General features: G+C 40.8%; 1 protein-coding gene across 2 annotated transcripts in view; it reads left to right on the plus strand.

Annotated features, from left to right (window-relative positions):
- Window positions 1-1,547: 1,547 nt before the first annotated feature.
- ZCCHC4 (zinc finger CCHC-type containing 4) overlaps window positions 1,548-20,871 on the plus strand; it is a 57,086-nt gene continuing 37,762 nt past the window's right edge. Inside the window, exons 1-3 of one of the 2 annotated variants that reach the window (XM_003826837.4) lie at window positions 1,566-1,815; window positions 2,928-3,046; window positions 4,200-4,282. In XM_003826837.4, coding sequence (XP_003826885.1) covers window positions 1,689-1,815; window positions 2,928-3,046; window positions 4,200-4,282 — 329 coding nt within the window. In that variant the 5' untranslated portion in view covers window positions 1,566-1,688. Of the gene's footprint in view, window positions 1,816-2,927; window positions 3,047-4,199; window positions 4,283-20,871 lie in introns of both variants that reach the window. The other variant, XM_034958388.3, reaches the window with a different exon arrangement.

Raw genomic sequence — 20,871 nt, forward strand, 5'->3', positions numbered from 1 at the left:
TTACATGAAATGTGAAAGAAAAACAGCCATGTTTTTACAGTAATAAACCATAGCACTCAATGTGTGAAGTTAACTAGGCACATGCCCCAATGGTTCTTTAAATAACATAAGAGACTATTTCGTCTACAACCATAGACATGTGGCTGCGTCTTGATTACTGCACTATAAGACTTGAAATTGAGTAGGCTGATTCCTCCCGCTTCATTATTCTTTTTCCAAAATTGTTTTAGCTATTTTAGTTCCCTTGCCTTTCCATATAAATTTCAGAATATTGTCTAAATGTACAAAAAGAATCTGGCTGGGATTTTCATAGCAATTGTGCTACACCTGTATAAGCATTAAACCTGGGGAGAACTGATATCTTTACTATGTTGAGTCTTCTGATTTATGAGTGCAGTATGTTTCTGCATTTGTTTATTCTTTGATTTTTTTTTTTTTTTTTTTAAGACGGAGTCTCACTCTGTCACCCAGGCTGGAGTGCAGTGGCACAATCTCGGCTCACTGCAGGCTCCGCCTTCCGGGTTCACGCCATTCTCCTGCCTCAGCCTCCTGAGTAGCTGGGACTACAGGTGCCCGCCACCACGCCTGGCTAATTTTTTTGTTTTTGTATTTTTAGTATTTTTAGTAGAGACGGGGTTTCACGGTGTTAGCCAGGATGGTCTTGATCTCCTGACCTTGTGATCCACCTGCCTTGGCCTCCCAAAGTTCTGGGATTACAGGCGTGAGCCACCGTGCCCGGCTATTCTTTGATTTTTAAAAACCTTTAAAAATTGCTTATTTATTTTAGAGATGTCATCTCGCTTTGTTGCCCGGGCTGGTTTCGAACTCCTGGATTCAAGCAATCCTCCCTCCTTGGCCCCCCAAAGTGCTGGGATTACAGGTGTGAGCCACTGCACTCAGCCTTGATTTTTTTTAATCAAGCATTTTGGAGTTTTTAGCATACATAAAGCTCTGTACATATTTCGTTAGATTTACACCTATTTCATTTATTTGAGTGATTGTAAGTGGTATTCTATTTTTTAGTGTTCTTGTGATCATTGCTAGTATTTAGAAATCCAGTTGATGTTTGTGTGTTTATCTCATATCCTGCAACCTTGCTGAACTCAGTTTAAACCGGAGGTGTTTTCCTGATAGATTCTTTCGGATTTTTAAAATGTGGACAATCATGTCATCTGCAAATCAGGACGGTTTTCTTTCTTTCTAATGTATAAATGTCAATGAGTATGCAACTATGATGTGCAACTTTCAGCGTTGTCCAAAAGTTACAGAGGATGATGCAGTGACTGTGACTTTGAAAAACAAAGAATGATCCTTAAATCACAGCTGCTGCAGCCATTTCAGCTATTTGGCAGAGGTGGTAATGCTGCCTTTTGGACCTACAATACAACCAAGTCTTTGTTCGAATCATCTCACTTCCTGGCTATATTCTTAAGAAAGGAGGGGGCTTCATGCGCTGAGCTCATGGCACAGGTCCCGCAAGTGACCTGCGAGCCCCACCGCTAGGGGCCGCTTAGGTGCAGCCCCCAGGTGGGCGGGGACTGCGTTTCGGGGCGTGGCCTCCGCCGCGGCAGCCCCCGCCCCAGCTCCTCCTAAGCGCCTGGGGGCGCTGTGGGTCGCTTTGGGTCGTGGGGGCGCTCTTTCTCAGCATTCTTGTTTCGTACTGAGGCTTTCGGGACGGCGGCGGGAAGATGGCGGCCTCCAGGAATGGGTTTGAAGCCGTGGAGGCAGAAGGCAGCGCAGGGTGCCGGGGAAGCTCGGGAATGGAAGTGGTGCTTCCTTTGGATCCTGCCGTCCCCGCCCCGCTGTGCCCTCACGGTGGGTCAGAGTCTGGGCTCAGCCTAACTGCCGGGCGCTGAGGGTGTGAGTTGGCTTGGAAGTGGCTTTTGGGGCTCCTGTATTTTTACCCGCCTCTTTCCCTCACCAGTGTGCTGCCTAGAAAATACTCCTTCCTCGGAACGCGGTGTTTTTCAACTTACTTGAGAAACATTCAGAGCAAGTCTCCACTCTTGTGGTTTTGGCTCCAGGACTATTTCATCTCTTTTTTGGGGGGAAGGGGCAGAAAAGTAGGCAAAGAGAAGAATGCATGGTATTGAATAGTTCTCGTTGACAAGTACTTGGGGATTTCATTTGTTGATTTGCTCTCCCTTCAAAAATAAAAAATTAGGGAGAAAAACAGTGTAATTCTTGCCTGCGAACTAGACTCAGTTTTTCTCTAACTTACAGAAAGTGGGCGTGTCCAGCTCAAAGCTCAGGTTTTCACTGCAAGGGTAACCGCGCAAGAGATGTCGAAGTCCTCAATTCTCTGAGTCCCTTCCTTGTTTTAGTCTCAGGTTTGTAATATTCACAACGTAGACAGCAAATGTACCGACAATAGCATTTTCTTTCTGAAGAGACCAGTTTTCAAAAATTATTTATAAGTAGTCACTGCCGGAATGTTGTAACAGAGAGAAAAGAAACATTCATTAAACACAGAGAAGCCGGCGTGGTGGCGTGCACCTGTAGTTCCAGCACTTTGGGGGGCCGAGGCCGGCTGATCGCTTGAGCCCAGGAGTTTGAAACTAGCCCGGGCAAAAATGGTGACACTCCGTCTACAAAAAAACAAAAACAGCTGGGGACACGCAACTGTAGTCCCAGCTACTCGGGATGCTGAGGCGGGAGAATCGCTTGAGGCTAGGAAGCAGAGATCTCAGTGAGCCATGATTGTGCCACTGCGCTCCAGCCTGGGCGACAGAGGGAGACCCTGTCTCAAGAAAACAAAACAAAAAACCCTAACAAAACAAAAAACAACCAACCAAAGAGATGGATTTAATTATGATAAATTGTGCATAAAGCTCAAACAAATTTTATTTAAGGGTGGCGAAAACTAAGAACTTGACGTAGATGACCATTACTTGACACTTTTTTTTTTTTTTCTATTCTGGAACTAGGACCCACTCTTCTGTTTGTAAAGGTGACCCAAGGGAAAGAAGAAACTCGGAGGTTTTATGCCTGTTCAGCCTGTAGAGATAGAAAAGACTGTAATTTTTTTCAGTGGGAAGATGAAAAGGTATATCAACTTTTTGGATATTTATTTTTTATTTTTGGTATATGTGACAATTTTGTTGAGAACGTGTAAACCAATAAAAATATGCGGTCTGAACATATAAGATAAATCTCTTAAGAGAGATGGAGATACTATGTTTGTTGGTTCAGAAAATGAGTTCATGTTTACTCTGATTACTGATATCTTAAACTACTGTCTCAAAGTCTTATTTCCCCATAAGACTCTCTGAGGTGGTAATATTGGGTGGGGCTGATCTTCTGTGTGTTAGCTTGGGCTTCTGTAACAGAAGTACCATAGGCTGTGTGGCTTAAACGACAGACATCTGTTTCTTACAGTTCTGGAGACTGGGAAGTCCAGGATCAAGATGCTGGCAGATCTAGTGTCTGGTGTAGGTCCTGTCCTCTTCCTGATTTGCAGAGGGTCATCCTTTCTTTATATCCTCATTTCCCAGAGAGAGGAAGCAAGCACTGTCTGTCTTAGAAGGACACTAATCTCATTCCTGAGGGCTCTACCCTCTTGGCCTAATTACCTCTCAAAGGCCCCTCATTTAAATACCATCACATTGGGGTTAAGGCTTCAACATACGAATTTTAGGGGGCACAAACATTCAGTCGATAGCACCGTTGGCAGATACAGATTGCTTACTAAAGAGAAATCATGATCATTCCAGAAAGTGTTAAAAAACACTTTTTTTGAACATTTGCATTGAACATCCCTTATACAGCTATTAGATGACCAATGAAGGCACTTAGAGATATAGTCATGAGCTTGGTATCCTCTTGAACTCGGCTCCAGTTGAAGTTTCTGAAAACTTTGACCAGAGAATTTTCAGTTTTGTTAGGTTTATGGTAAAACAGTATTATATACCACTCTTCTGCAGACCCATTAAGGTGAACACTTGGTTTGTGTCCACCTTTTTGCTATTGTGGATGATGCTACAGTGAACATATGTTAATCTCTCAGTGCTTTAATATGCTGGATATTGCTTCAAGCTGCTCTAGAATTTTCCCAGTTTTCGCTGTTTTGTTTTCCCCTGAAATGAATGCCTGTTGAGTTGGTTGAATTTCTGACTTCTTGATGTCAGAATGTGATGCCAGTTCTTCTAGGATGATAGATATTTCACAGTTTATTCAATGGGTTTTGTACTCTCTTTCAGTTGTCAGGAGCTAGACTTGCTGCCCGAGAAGCTCATAACCGAAGATGTCAGCCTCCCCTGTCCCGAACGCAGTGTGTGGAAAGGTACTGATGCAGTGTCATTTTTCTTTATTAGTTTAGCTGTCATGTTTTTTTGTTATTGCCTTTTTCTATGCCTTTAAGTTTACTTTCATTTATTTATTTTTATTGTAGTTACATATATAATATAAAATTTGCCATTTTAATCATTTTCAAGTGTGCAATTCAGTGACATTAAGTACATTCATGTTGTTGTGTAACCATCGCCCCATTCCCGAAACTTTTTCATCACTCCAAACAGAAACTGCCACCATTATGCTGTAACTCCTCATTCTACCTCCTCCCAAACCCTAGTAACCTCTGATTTATTTTTGTGTGTGTTTTTTTTTTTTTTTTTTTGAGACAGGGTCTCACTCTGTGTTGCCCACGCTGAAGTGCAGTGGTGCTGTCACGACTCACTATAGCCTCAACCTCCTGGGCTCAACCAGTCCTCCACCTCAGCCTCATGAGTAGCTGGGACTTCAGGCACACGCCACTACACCCAGCTAATTTATTATTATTTTTTATAGAGATAAGGTCTTGCTATGTTGCCCAGAACTCCTGGTCTAGAACTCCTGGGCTCAAGGGATCCGCCCACCTCAGCCTCCCAAACTGTGAAGGTTACAGGCATGAGCCATTGTGCCCGACTATTTTTGTTGCTATGAATTTGACAATTCTGTGTACCTCATACAAGTGAGACTATACAATATTTGTCCTTTTGGGTCTGGCTTATTTTACTTAGCGTAATGTCTTCAAGGTTCATGCATGTGGTAGCATGTATCAGAACTGTATTCCTTTTTACAACTGAATAATATCCGTTGTCTGTCTATACCACAGTTTAAAAATCTGTTCATCTGTTGATGGACACTTGGGCTGTGTCTACTTTTTTGCTGTTGTGAATGATGCTACAGTGAACATTGATATACAAATATTAGTTTGAGACCCTGTCTTCAATTCTTTTGGGTATATACCTAGACGTGGAATTGTCAGTAATTCTGTGTTTAGTTTTTTGAGGAACCGCCAAACTGTTTTCCATAGTGGCTGCACCATTTTACATTCCCACTAGGAGTGTATATGCATTCCAATTTCTCCGTATCCTTGCCAACACTTATTATTTCTTGTTTTTCTGATTACAACCATCCTAGTAATTGTGAAGTGGTATGTCATTGCAGCTTTGATTTTTGTTTTTTATCAAATAACTAATGATGTGAATCATCATTTCATGTGCTTATTGGCTATTTATGTATGATCTTTGGAAAAATGTCTGTTTGAGTCCTTTATCTATTTTTAATTGGGTTATCTTTTTGTTGTTGAGTCACAGGAGTTCTTTATATGTTCTGGATATTACAACTTTGCCAAATATATGATTTGCAAATATTTTCTCCTATTCTGTAGGTTGTCTTTTGACTTTCTTGATGTCCTTTGAAGCACAAGAGTTTTAATTTTGATGAAGTTCAATTTATCAATTTTTTTTGTTGTTGCTTGTGCTTTTGGTGTATAGATCAGAACCCATTATCAAATCCATTGTTAAGATTTGCTGTGATGTTTCTTTTTTGAAATACTAAACCAAACTTGAAAAATCTCTAAACATCTATTTTTAAAAATCTGCATTGTTGAAATGTTTTATTGGGTGGATTAGAGTTGAGTCATAGATATAATTTTTTGACAAGCTTGTGAAAAGAATTTATCTCTTACCTGTGTCACTGACATTATACAGTATGTGCTGGGAGAAGCTCCTTAAAAAGCCTCTTGTCTAGGTTACTGATGACAAATAGGTTTTCACTTTTATGGCAGCTCCTTCATTTTACCTGGGCTGCTGTGTTCAGAAAGATTGTGAGGCCTCATTTAGACTAAGCACAGAGGAGTACTGGGGTGTATTTATAATATTTTTCCTGAGCTGTTTAGTAGTAGATTTTAAAGTCATTTGATACAGGAGGCATTTCTCAGGATAATTTGATTGTCCCTTAACTACAGTGGTTAGTCAGAGATGTCTGTGTATTTACTGTGTGGGAATTCAGTCATCACCCAAAACATCTTGAAAAGGGAATTAAAGGAAATTGAGGCCAGGCATGGTGGCTCATACCTGTAATTCCAGCACTTTGGGAGGCCGAGGTGGGTGGATCACTTGAGGTCAGGAGTTCGAGACCAGCCTGGCCAACATGGTGAAATCCCATCTCCACTAAAATTACAAAAATTAGCCAGGCGTAGTGGCAACACCTATAATCCCAGTTACTTGGGAGGCTGACACAGGAGAATTGCTCGAACCTGGGAGGCAGAGGTGAGCCAAGATCGTGCCACTACACTCCAGCCCAGGTGACAGAGTGAGATGCTGTCACAAAAAAAAAAAAAGAAAGAAAAGAAAATGGAGCACTACTGTGAGGTAGGCACTGTGCTAGGTGTTTTACATGAGATATTATTTAGTCCTGCAGAGGTGGTTTACTTCAATGAGAAAACTGAAGCTTATAGGAGTTATACTTTATCATGTTCACATTATGAGAAGTACTAAGCTGTGACTCATCTTATGCCTGATTCTAAAAGATTGCTTTTAAATGTAAAAGCAGATAGTAATATATGACGCATAGCGATTTAATTCGAGGATACGTAAGGAGAGAAAAGGTAAAGACTTAATGTAGAGATTTATCATAGTGATTATTGAGAGAAAATAGAGTATTGAAGACGGAGAAAGTAGAACCACATGGCCCGTGGTTTCTTCCTTTGAACTCATCACCTTGGTCATTTTGTATTATTTCCTTCTGGCTTTTTTTCCTATGCCAGGTTTGTGTGTAGCCATAATGTATACATAGTTTTGTATTCTGTCCTTAACACTTTTATCTGATAAGCATGTTTCTGTTAGAAGGATATTGGTGATTTAATTAAACTCTGTAAGAAAATCTAGGTGATCTTATTTCTATGCATAGTAAAATTTTAGTTTGGAGCTAAACCACTGTTCTTTTTTTTTTTTTTCACTCTCTTTTTTTTTTTTTTTTTTTTTTTTTGAGCTACAGTTTCACTCTTGTCGCCCAGGCTAGAGGGCAGTGGCGCGATCTCGTCTCACTGCCACCTCCACGTCCTGGTTTCAAGTGATTCTCCTATCAAGCCTCTGAGTAGCTGGGATTACAGGCACCTGCCACCATGCCCAGCTAATTTTTGTGTTTTTAGTAGAGATGGGGTTTCACCATGTTGGCCAGGCTGGTGTCAAACTCCTGACCTCCAGTGGTCTGCCCATCTTGACCTCCCAAAGTGCTGGGATTACAGGCGTGAGCCACCATGCCAGGCCTAAACCACTGTTCTTATCTTTGTAGTGCCAGAGTATTTTTTTTGATGAAAAATTTTTTGAAATTCATATTTTATATTAATTAGAACACAAAAGCTGGGTAAAATATGAATTATTAAAGAATTTCCAAAAGGTTATTTTTTTGGGGGGGGCCATAATTTCATCTTTTATCTAGTGCTAATTCTTGCCAGCATGTCTCAATAAAATGCTTTTCAATATCTTAAACCATCTGTGACCCATTACCTTGGATTGTGTGGCCAGAAGTCTCCATCCAACCATCTGTCCACCTAGTCATTCATTCACTCATTCATTCATTCAGCAGGTATTTATTGAAGGCTCAAAAAGCATTTAAAATGCTAGTAATGGGGTTGAGATATAGAAATAAAGATAATTTAGTATAAAGTAAGGTGTGTTAAGTATCTACAGTATTCATAGAAAAGGCTAAGTGCTGGCCGGGCACGGTGGCTCACGCCTGTAATCCCAGCACTTTGGGAGGCCGAGGCGGGTGGATCACGAGGTCAGGAGATTGAGACCATCCTGGCTAACATGGTGAAACCCCGTCTCTACTAAAAATACAAATAAAATTAGCCGGGCGTGGTGGCGGGCGCCTGTAGTCCCGGCTTCTCGGGAGGCTGAGGCAGGAGAATGGCGTGAACCTGGGAGGCGGAGCTTGTAGCGAGCCGAGATTGCGCCACTGCACTCCAGCCTGGGCGAGAGAGCGAGACTCCGTCTCAAAGAAAAAAAAAAAAAGAAAGAAAAGGCTAAGTGCTTTGGAAGTCAGAAGCGTTAGGGCGTAACTTGTGGCTTAGGTGATCAATACAGGGTAAGGAGAGGACATCTGAACAGGTTTTGGAAGATGGGTAGAAATTTAATATCATTGATTTCACTGTATCACTTTGTAATCAATGTTCCTATGCTTTATTATATGCTTTCTCTGGAGCAAACGGTTTGAAATCAGTCATTCTGAAAATATTCAGTGTCTTTAAGATAAAGAGTCCTATTATAATTTTGGCTTTTTAAAATCAAAGGCATAATAAATAACCTATTTTCTTTGTCTGTCTTCAGCTTGAGACTAGCAGTTCATTCTCATGTGTAAGTAGACCTAGGGATGATGTACTATTGCTTGAGAGTGTAATTATTTTCTAATGTGGATAATTTAATTTTGTATAACGCATTTATAAGTTAGCTTATTAAACAACTATTATATTTGAAAATATTAAACTGCATTTAAACTTTATACTGATTCTTAAAATTATACATATTCTATAAAGCAAATTTTTCATGTTTTTGTGCAGTTACAATAGCTTTTCGTTGACTAATTTATTTTTAAAATCATTTGTAAGGACTTACGGTAGCTAGCAAGATAAATTGACCTGTTAGCTGATTTTTATTATATAGGATTGGTAGCGCTGCACAGATTTCTAGGTTTACAGAGTAGGATTTGATTTTCATTTTTCTAATCTCACTCTTTGAAGCATGCTTTATGTTTCATATGTGTTCAGTTGACATATTTACATCTTGTGCCTGAGATTTGCTTTTTTTTTAATAGTTTTTAGCTGCCTGTTACGCTCTGAAATGTGTTATTATGTTTATTATATAGTATGTTTGCACCCTTATTGTGACCTATGAAGACTTAGGAAAGATATTTAAATGCTAAAATCAGCATTAATTTATGTGCATCCAAATAGTTTTGTTTCGTTGATATTTCATTTGGTTTTTTTTTTCAGATCTCATTTAAACTGAGATTTTCAAGGTCTGCTCTTAGAGAAATGCCATAAACATAATTTGTGTACTCCAGGAAAGGCAAATGGAACATCAAATGGAGATCAATAAAAATGACATTTCAAAATGCTAGCCTGCAATTTGTGAATCATGCTGAGCCATGCAGCAGAATGAATTTCTCTCCCCCTGGGGAATGTGTTGTAAATACGAATAAGGGGGGAAAGCTGAGTAATCTTGAGTGCTTCATATTCTCATGTTCTCTCTACCAACCTTTTAGAAGGCCATGTGTCTGAATGTTAAATTTAAGGCATGATAGTTGCTGATTATGTTGTGATTTTGAATAGATAGAAATATGCACCAGATCTCAGTTTATCTTTTATCAAGAAAAGGTTAATAAACTAGCAGTGAAGCTTTCTGAAGGGCAGTTTGGAAATATTTAAAGGAAAGAGTTAATTGACAAGGCACAAAGATGTATCATGTAAGTGGAGGTTCATTTTGCAGTGTTCTTTTCCTTCTTTTAAAAATGATTAAACTCAGCTCCTTATGGTGAGTGAATCATCACCACATCAGCCCCTCATTGCTTTGAACTTTCTTTCTTCCCTTCCTAGTGATTTTGCAACTTCTCCCTTCAGCTAGTGTTACTCAGTGGGTGATAGGTAGTCCTTTTGACCATATTTGAGTAACAAAACCCGATACAACTTCCTCTACTTGTGGGATTTTCCTTTCTTAGGTCCTCAAAAGGCCTTAATTATTGTTGTTATTCTTTCAACCAGGTATATTTTTTCTTTCTTTTCTCTGTCTGTCTCTTTCTTTCTCTCTCTTTCACTCTTGCTGCCGCTCTTTCTTCCTTTCCTTTTCTTTCTTTCTCTTCTTGCCTTTCTTTTCTTTCTTTTTTTGGAGGCAGAGTTTCATCTGTTGCCCAGGCAGGAGTGCAGTGGTGCATTCATAGCTCATTGTAGCCTCCAACTTTTGGGATTAAGGGGTCTTCCTGGCTAATTTTGTTTGTTTGTTTGTTTGAGATGGAGTCTTCCTCTGTTGCCAAGGCTGGAGTGCAGTGGCGTGATCTTGGCTCGCTTCAACCTCCACTTCTGGGGTTCAAGCGACTCTCCTGCCTCAGCCTCCCAAGTAGCTGGGATTACAGGCGCCCGCCACCACGCCCAGCTAATTTTTGTATTTTTAATAGAGACAGGGTTTCACCATGTTGGCCAGGCTGGTCTTGAACTCCTGACCTCAAGTGATCTACCCGCCTCAGCCTCCCAAAGTGCTGGGATTACAGGTGTGTACCACGGCGCCCGGCTGGCTAGTGTTTTAAAATATTTTTAGAGATGGGGGTTCTCAATATATGGCCCAAGCTGATCTGGAACTCCTGGAATCAAGTGATCCTCCTGCTTCAGCCACCCGGGTAGCTGGGATTACAGGTGTGAGCCACAGTACCTGGCCAAGGGATATTTACTTCTCTGATATCAAATGCATGTCCTGTTGCTCTGTTCTGGTGGCTGACTGAAAGTACATGATATGTTTCAGTAATGAATCATAGGGTGATGGCAATTAACTCTCCACCTGTAGTTCCAGCCATGCACAACACTTGCCTGAAGACATGACAGCTTCAAGAGCAAGGACCAAGTTTTCACGAGGTCTGAACTACATCTTGGCCTCTGTTTGGCTGACGGCAATTATAAATCATATCTCCATATTGCAGATGCTAAAATTTGAAAAAATATACACCTTAGAAATGATGAAATAGAGTGGTTGGGTTTTGCTTTGTGATGCAGGCTGACAGGCTCTCTTTTTATTTATTTGTTTGTTTGTTTTTGAGGTAGGGTCTTGCTCTCTCACCCAGGTTGGAATTCAGTGGCATGATCATGGCTCACTGTACAAAGATGTACAACTATTACAATCTATTTCCAGAACATTTTCATCACCTCAAAAGGAAACCTCGTGCCTGTCAGCAGTTACTCCCATTTCCCCACTCCCCACCCCAGCTTCTAGCAACCACTATTCTACTTTCTGTCTCTATGGATTTGCCTATTCTAGATGTTTCATATAAACAGAATCATACAATAGCCACATATCATTTTTGATTTAACCTTTTTTTAGTTAAAGACTTCTGTTTAAAAACCACTGAATTGTACACTTTATTTTTTTTATTTTTTTGAGACAGAGCCCCACTGTGTCACCCAGGCTGGAGTGCAGTGGCATCGTGATCTTGGCTCATCATAACCTTTGCCTCCCAGGTTCAAGAGATTCTCATGTCTCAGCCTCCCAAGTAGCTGGAATTACAGGGGCACGCCACCATGCCTGGCCAATTTTTGTATTTTTAGTAGAGATGGGGTTTTGCCATATTGGTCAGGCTGGTCTTGAACTCCTGGCTTCAAGCGATCCACCCACCTTGGCCTCCCGAAGTGCTGGGATTACAGGCATGAACCGCTGCACCTGGCCTGAATTGTCCACTTTGAAAGGGTGAATTTTATGGTACCTGAATTGTATCTCAGTTTAAAAAATCTATATGTGGTAGTAGAATCAAGTTGTTCTATGACAGTGCATTTGCAAAGAATAATCAACACTCCTGTTTCCACCTCTGCATTTCTCCTTCCCCAGTAGCAACTATAGTCGCCTCTTAAGGCTAATTCTTTGCATCACATCAAAAGGCAGATAATGTTTGGTTGTTCCTTTTTGTGATATTAAGATTAATCATGTGTTCAGCTGTTAGCCAGCAATAAACCATCCATTACAAAGCTCCCCATCAGCCCTTTGTCTAATGATTTTAGCAGTAACTGATGATCATTGCCCAGAGGTTGTAAAAGGTTTTGGAATCTTGTCATTGTTTATGCATTCATTAGCTGTAATTCTTCTGTAAAAAAGAACTTTGTTTCATCAACTGTTAGCTTACTTTGTTACAGTTCATGTGGGAAAGAAAAGATAAATGTTTCATCCTTCCCCTCCTGTCCTTTTTAACTAGTTTTTAGAAAAATGATTTGGTACTGCAGCAACTTCCAAAGTTGATTAATCAGGATCATTGTTCTGTTGTGTTTTTTTTTTCATATCACTATGAAAACATGTATTTTTAAATTTTGGTGTTTTGTAGTTCTTTGAGATTATTACTCTTTATGATATAGCACTTTTGGAATTTGATTTAATTTTCACAATATGATGGGGGTTGTATGTAGGGTGACTGTAGAATTTAAATCCAGACCCAGATACTTCTTGAGACTGTAGGGGGAAGGAGGCAATAACCAGACAGAACTCCAGGATGGAAGATGTCAACTGGGACTGTCCTGGGCAACCAGGGATGTGTGGTTACCCTAGTGATATGGGGATCATTAGCGGAAAATTCCCTGACATTTTTACCTTTATTGAGGTATGATACTTTACATATCATAAATTGCACATATTTAAAATGTACCATTTGATGAATTTTGACATATACATCTGCCCGTGAAATCATCACCACAGTCAAGATAATGAACATACTATTACCTCCAGAAGTTTCTGCCTGCCCCAATATTCTATGTCCCTGCACCCCTAGGGTCCCCAGACATCCACTGATCTGCTTTCTGTCACTATAGATTAGTCGGCATTTTCTAGAAGTTTATATAAAGGTAATCATACAGTATGTACTGTTTTTTGTGTTTTTTTTTTTTTTTTTTTTTGAGACAGAGTCTCGCTCTGCTGCCAGGCTGGAGTGCAATGGTGCAATCTCAGTTCACTGCAATCTCCGCCTCCCAGGTTCAAGCGATTCTCCTGCCTCAGCCTCCCAAGTAGCTGGGACTACAGGTGCACACCACGCCTGGCTAATTTTTTTTTTTTTTTTGTATTTTAGTGGAGACGGGGTTTCACCATGTTGGCCAGGATGGTCTCTATCTCCTGACCTCATGATCTGCCTGCCTTGGCCTCCCAAAGTGCTGGGATTACAGGCATGAGCCACTGTGCCTGGCCAGTATGTACTGTTTTTTAAGGGCAGGTGCATTCATTTATTTAGCATAAATATTTTTGATATTTATCCATGTTGATGTGTTTGTCAACAGTTCATTCCTTTATTCACGAATAATGTTCCACTGTATGGATATTTCCATTCACCTGTTTGTAGTCATATAAGTTTCCTCCAGTTACTGTGTTGTAGAAAAAAGCTGCTATGAACATTTATGTATATGTCCTTGTATGGACTCATGGTTTTATTTCTCTTGGGTAAATACTAGGAATAGAGTAGCTGGATCATATGGTGGATATACGTTTAATTTTTCCAAAACTGCCAAACTTTTCCAAAGTGGCTGCACCGTTTTACATTCCTATCAGCAAGGTACGAGGAATCAGATTTTTTTCCTGTCTCCTACAACACTTGTTATTATCTGTCCTTTTAATTATAGCCATTGTGAAGTGATATTGTCTTGTGATTTTAATTCGTGTTTATGACATGGAGCATCTTTTTATGTGCTTATTGACTGTTTTTGTATTATCTTTGGAGAAATGTCTATTCAGTTCCTTTGCTATTTTTGAATTGGGCTAACTGTCTTTTTATTGTTGAGTTATTCCTTATACATTGTGGATACAGTTCCTTTACCTGGCATATAATTTGAAATATTTTCTGCCATTCTTGGGTCGTCTTTTCACTCTCTTTTTTTTTTTTTTGGCAGTGGTGCCATCTCGGCTCACTGCAACCTCTGCCTCCTGAGTTCAAGTGATTCTCGTGCCTCACCCTCCTGAGTGGCTGGGATTACAGGCGTGTGCCACCACACCCGGCTAATTTTTTTTTAGTAGAGATGGTGTTTCACCATGTTGGCCAGGCTGATCTCGAACTCCTGACTTCAAGGGCTCTGCCTGCCTCAGCCTCCCAAAGTACTGGGATTATAGGTGTGAGCCATTGTGCTGTCTTTTCACTTTCTTAATGGTATCCTTTGCTGTGCAAAAGTTTAAAATTTTTTATTAAGTTCAATTTATTTTTTGTCACTTAAGAGTATCTTTTGAAGAAAAAAATTTTAAGTCATGACAAAGTTCATTTTATTGATTCTTACACTTTGTGCTTAGTCTTATTTAAGAAATCTTTGCCAAACCCAGTCATTATTATTTTCTAATATGTTTTCTTTTAAAGTTTTCTAGTTTTAGTTCCTAGAGTTAGGTCTATGATCTATTCAGGGTTAGTTTTTTTATATGAAGTGAGGTAAGAGTCAAGGTTCATTGCTTTGCATATGGCTTTCAGACTTTTCTAGCACCTTATCTGCTGTGGGATTAGAGAGAAAAAAAATACTTTTCCAGCACCATTTGTTGATAATATTATCCTTTCCTCATTGAATTGATTTGGCACCTGCATTAGTTTTCCTGTTGCTGCTGGAACAACTTACCACAAGCTTAGTGGTTTACAATGACATAGATTTATTCTTCCAGTAATGGAGGCCCAACATCCAAAATCAACTAAAGCAGGTTAAAGTTAAGCTGTTGGTGGGGCTAGTTCCTTCTGAAGACTCTGAGAAGAGAATTTGTTTCTTGCTTTTTCCAGCGTCTGGGACCACCTACATCTTTGGCTGTGGCCCGTGCTCCGTTTTTATAGCACATCACTCCAGTCTCTGCTTCTGTCACCACATAATCTTCTCCCTCACTCCACTGCCTCTGGCTTATAAGAACCCTTGTAATTATGTTGAGTCTACCCAGATGACCCAGGATAACCTCCGCATCTTAAGATCCGTCACTTCATGACATCTGTAAATTCTCTTTGGTCCTATATGTGTATTCACAGGTTCCATATTCTCTTTGGTAGGATGTGGGGAGTGAGAGGGCATCATTCAGCCTACTGCAGCACCTTTCTCAAAAGTCAGTTAACTTTATATGTGTTTTTTTTTCTGGACTATTTTTTTCCCTTGACCTATAGGTATATCTTTACATAAATACCACATTGTCTTGATTACTGTGACTTTATAATGTCTTCTTGAAATTGGGTAGTGTAAGTCTTCTTTGTCCATTATTTTCAAAGTTGTTTCCGCTATTATAGGTCCTTTTTATTTTCATATGAATTTTTTGAATGAGGTTTTCAGTTTCTACAAAAAATCCTGCTGGGATTTTGATTGAGAGTGTGTTGATTTTATAGATACATTTGGGGAGAATTGACATCTTAATAGTATTGAGTTTTCTAGTCTGTGACTGTGGTGTATCTCTTCAGTTACTAAGTCATCTTTAATTTTTCTTGGTGATGTTTTGTAATTTTCAGTGCACTGCAGTTACACATCTTTTGTCAGATTTATCATGAAGTATTTCATGTATTTTAATGTGGTTTTAAATTGTATTGTTTTAAAATTTCAGTTTCTAATTGTCTATTGCTAGACTCTAACAATACAGTTGATTTTATATATTGATCTTTTATTTTGAAATCTTGATAAGCTTACTTACTAGTTCTAGCAGGCGTTTTGAAGATTTCCTTAGGATTTTGTACATGTGTGATCATGTTGTCTGTGAATAAAGAAGTTTTAATGTTTCCTTTCCAATTTATGTCTTGTTTTTTTATCTTGTCTTGTCAAACTGGCTAGAAACCCTTAGTCAATGTCGAGTAGAAGGCTGAGAGCAGACATCTTTGCTTTGTCCCAGTCTTGGGGAAATGCATTCAGTCTTTCAGCTGTATGGTGTTAGCAATAGGTTTTTCTTTGATGCCCTTTATCAGATTGTAGAAGTTCCCTTCTATTCCTGGTTTTTTGAGAATCTCCCTCCCTCCCTCCCTTCCTCCCTTCCTCCCTCGCTCCTTCCCTCCTTCCTTCCGTTCCTTCCTTACTTGCTTCCTCCCCCCCCCAACCCTTCCTTCCTTTCTTTTCTTTCTTTTTCTCTGTCTTGCTCTGTCACCCAGATTGGAGTGCAGTGGGACGATCATGGCTCACTGTAGCCTCTACCTCCTTGGTTCAAGTGATCCTCCCACCTCAGCCTCCCCAGTAGCTGGGACTATAGGTGTGTACTACCACACCCAGCTAATTTTTTTACTTTTTGAAGAGATGAGGATCTTACTATGTTGCCCAGGCAGGTCTCAAACTCCTGGGCTCAAGCCGTCCTCCTGCCTCAGGCTTCCTAGAGTGCTGGGATTATAGGCATGAGCCACCATACCCAGCCTGAGAATCTTTATCATCAGTGGATGTTTGATTTTGTCAAGTGCGTTTTTGGGGGGCACCTAATGAAATTATCTTTTTTTTCAAAAAAGCCTGTTAATATGAATTACATTGATTGAATTCAAACTTTTAAACAACCTTGCTTTGCTAGGATAAACTATATTTGGTCATGATGTAATAGCTTTTTATATATTGCTGGTTTTGATTTGCTTAAATTTTGTTAATAAATTTTGAGTTTGTGTTCATAAGGCATGTTTGTCTGTAGTTGTCTTGTAATTTTTTTTCCTGGTTTTGGTATTGGGATAATGGTGGCCTCATGAAATGAATTGGTAAGTGTTCTCTCTTCAGTTTTTTGAAAGAATTTGTGTAGAATTGGTATTGACCCAATGTCATCTTGCTTGTATTGTTTTCAGTGAGAAGCCTGATGTCATTTTTATCTTTATCTCTGTTCCTCTGTACAGAATCTATCTTTTTTTTTTTCCAAGACGGAGTCTCGCTCTGTCTCCCAGGCTGGAGTGCAGTGGCACGATCTCTGCTCACTGCCACCTCTGCCTCCCAAGTTCAAGCAATTCTCCTACCTTGGCCTCCTGAGTAGCTGGGATCACAGGGACCCACCACCATGCCCAGCTAATTTTTGTATTTTTTGTAGAGATGGGGTTTTGCCATATTGGCCAGGCTGGTCTCGAACTCCTGACCTCAAGTGATCTGCCCACCTCAGCCTTCCAAAGTGTTGGGATTACAGGCTTGAGCCACCTTGCCCAGTCCACAATCTATCTTTTTTCCTCTGGTTTCTCTTTATCATTGCTTGTTTGTTTGTTGAGAGAAAGGATCTTGCTCTGTCACCCAGGCTGGAGTGCAGTGGTGCGATCACGGCTCACTGCAGCCTTGACCTCCCAGGCTCGAGCAGTCCCCCCACCTCAGCCTCCTGAGCAGCTGCAACTACAGGCGCTTGCCATCACACCTGGGTAATTTCTGTATTTTTTTGTAGAGACAGGGTCTTGCCATGTTTCCCATGCTGGTCTCGAACTCCTGGGCTCAAGCGATCCTCTCACCTTGGCCTCCCAAAGTGTTAGGATTACAGGTGTGACCCACTGCATCTGGACTATCATTGATTTTAAATCATTCTGGCCAGGTGCAGTGGCTCTTGCCTATAATCTCAAGACTTTTGGAGGCCAAAGCAAGTGGGTCACTTGAGCCCAGGAGTTCAGATCAGCCTGGACAGCATGGCAAAACCCTGTCTCTCTACAAAAAATACAAAAATTAACCAGGTGTGGTGGCAAGCACCTGTAGTTGTAGCTGCTGAGGAGGCTGAGGTGGGAGGACTGCTTGAGCCTGGGAGGTCAAGGCTGCAGTGAGCTGTGATCACACCAGTGTACTGCAGCCTGGGTGACAGAATGAGACTCTGTCTCAAAAAAATGAAAATAAATAAATAATTTTATTATGATGTGTCTTGTAATTTTCCTTCATGTTTCTTGTACTGTGGTTCTCTGAGCTTCTTGGATCTTTTGATGTAATTTTGAAAATTATCATTTATTATATTTTCAAAATCCACCCTCCCCTTTATTTTGAGGGCTTCATTTCCACATATTTAGGCCCCTCAGTTTTTCATTTTATATCATTCTGAGACCGTACCTTCAAGTTCACAAAGCTTTTCGCTTTAGCCCCTGAACTACTGTTATTCCCATGTAAGGTGTTTTTTTTTTTAAATAATTTTAACACACCTTTGTAGATTTCGTCTTTTCATATTTTTTTTTTTTTTTTTTTTTGAGACAGAGTCTCGCTCTGTCACCAGGCTGGAGTGCAGTGGCGTGATCTCGGCTCACTGCAACCTCTGCCTCCTGGGTTCAAGTGATTCTCCTGCCTCAGCCTCCCGAGTAGCTGGGACTATAGGCGCATGCCACCGCGCCCAGCTAATTTTTGTATTTTTAGTAGAGACAGGGTTTCATCATGTTGGCCAGGATGGTCTCGATCTCTTGACCTCATGATCTGCCCACCTCGGCCTCCTGTAAGTGCTGGGATTACACGTGTGAGCCACTGCACCCGGCCAGATGTTTTTATATTTTCTATGTCTTTGCTTAACAGGCTCATGCTTTCCTGCACCTCTTGAACACATGGAATACAGTTACAATGAGTGGCTTTAATGTCTATACCAATATCATCCTATGTCATTTCTGGGTTTGTTTAGACTTTTTGATTTTGATTTTTTAATTTTTTATTTTTTTGAGACAAATTTTCACTCTGTCACTGAGGCTGGAGTGCAGTGGTGTGATCTCAGCTTACAGCAGCCTCCGCCCCTGTGTTCAAGTGATTCTCCTGCCTTGGCCTCCCAAGTAGCTGGAATTACAGGTGGGCTCCACCATGCCTGGCTAATTTTTGTATTTTTAGTAGAGACAGGGTTTCACCATGTTGGCCAGGCTGGTCTCAAACTCCTGACCTCAGGTGATCCACTGACCTCAGCCTCACAAAGCTCTGGGATTACAGATGTGAGCTACCATGCCTTGCTAATTTTTTTTTTTTTCTAATCATGAGTCATGTTGTTCTGTTTCTTTGCATACCTGGTAACATTTTATTGGATACTAGTAGTATGGGATTTACCTTGTTATATACTGGATATTTTTAATTCCTTTATGTATTTTTGATTTTGTTCTGGGACAGTTACTTGTTGTAGTGTTGATGTTCTTGAGCAGGATTTAGCAAACTACTACCTGTAGCCAACTCTGGCCATGGCTATTCACTTGGCTGGGTTTGCTTTTGTGGTATCACTACAGAATAGTTGTGACTGAGAGACTTTGTGGCCTGCCAAGCTCAAAATATTTATTATCTGATCCTTTACAGAAAGTTTGCTGACCCTGCTTTTGAAGACTTGTCTTTAAGCTTTTTAGGCAGGACTGAGCAACCTTTCGTGGTTCTAGGGCTAATTTTTCCTCCCTACTGAGGCAGTGCTCTTCTGAGTACTTGAGTACTTGTGTATTGTGAGGCATTTCCACTCTGGCTTGTTGGGAGACAAACCATTCTGGACCTGTGTGTATTTTCCAGTGATAATTCCACCTGCTTCTGGCCAGTGGTTCTTTCCCTTGCCTTGGGGAGTTTCTGCACGTGCATATGCTGCTCAGTACTCAGCTGAAGACTCGAGGGGAATTGTCAGCTAGTCTGGAGCGTTTTTTCTGTCTCTCTCAGTGTACAGCTTTCTGCTCTCCTGTCCTCCCTGGTTATTCGCCAGTACTCTTTCTGTGAATTCTGGCCACCTAGCCTCCTGGAGTGCTCAGCTCTGTCTCATCAATTCCTTGGGCTGTGTTTTGGTTCTCCATCCCTGTGCTGCCAGCTCTCCACAGGCAGGAAGCTGGGCAGCTGTACCACTCACCTCTGTTCCCTTCCCTCGGGGTTCACTGTTTTGGGCTGCTAGTTGTCCGATATCTTCAAACTGCTTTTTCATATATTTTGTCTTTTTAAAACTTCTTTTGAAGGCCCATGGTAAATCTGGTCTCTGTTACTCCATCATAGCTGTCTGCGGAAGCTGTCAACATTTTTTTCTTTTAGAGACAGAGCCTCACTCTGTTGCCTAGGCTGGAGTGTGGTGGCATAATCATAGCTCACTGCAGCCTTGAACTCCTGGGCTCAAGTGATCCTCCTGCCTCTGCCTCCTAAGTAGGTGGGACTACAGGCACGTACCACCACACCTGGCTAATTTTTAAAATTTTTTGTAGAGATGGAGTCTCAACTATGTTGCCCAGGCTGGTCTTGAGCTCCTGGCCTCAAGTGATCCTCCTGTCTTGGGCTCCCAAAGCACTGGGATTTCAGGCGTGAGCCACTGTTCCTGGCCTGTTCAACACTGTTAGTACTTAGTGATGAGAGGTAATAGTAGTAAATTCAGTGTTTCTGTTGCCGAAGAGTGTTTATTGGTTCTTTCACTTGCATTTCATTTCATAGGGCCCTTTCTTCTACTGGCATTCTCACTTTGAATTACTAAGAAGTTTCTTCTAATATCCCTCTATCTCCTTTTTCTTTCTAGTTTTAGATAAAGCTGTCAAAAGAACAGTTATCATAGAAATAGAAACATTTAAATTACCGGCACGATAGCTTATTTCTTGCTGCAACCATTCAGAATATCTATTTGTCACTGCCTTGGGTGCTTTGAAGTGAAACTGTGCTTAGATATAAAAAGTTTAAAACTCACTTTGATTACATGTTAAGTTCACAGTTTTTACACTGCAGTTCCTGAATTTAGTTCCATCAAAACTGTATGACTAGGCCACATGTGATGGCTCATGCCTGTAATCCCAGCACTTTGGGAAGCCAAGGCGGGCGGATCACCTGAGGTCAGAAGTTTGAGACCAGCCTGGCCAAAATGGTGAAACCCTGTCTCTACTAAAAATAGAAAAATTAGCTGGATGTGGTGGTGCGTGCATGTAGTCCCAGCTACTTGGGAGGCCCAGGCAGGAGAATCACTTGAACCCGAGAGGTGGAGGCTGCAGTGAGCCAAGATTGTGCCATGGCACTCTAGCCTGGGTGACTCCATCTCAAAAAAAAAAAAAAAAAAGATATGA

This window comes from Pan paniscus, chromosome 3, assembly GCF_029289425.2.
Source record: "Pan paniscus chromosome 3, NHGRI_mPanPan1-v2.0_pri, whole genome shotgun sequence".
Taxonomy (NCBI): domain Eukaryota; kingdom Metazoa; phylum Chordata; class Mammalia; order Primates; family Hominidae; genus Pan; species Pan paniscus.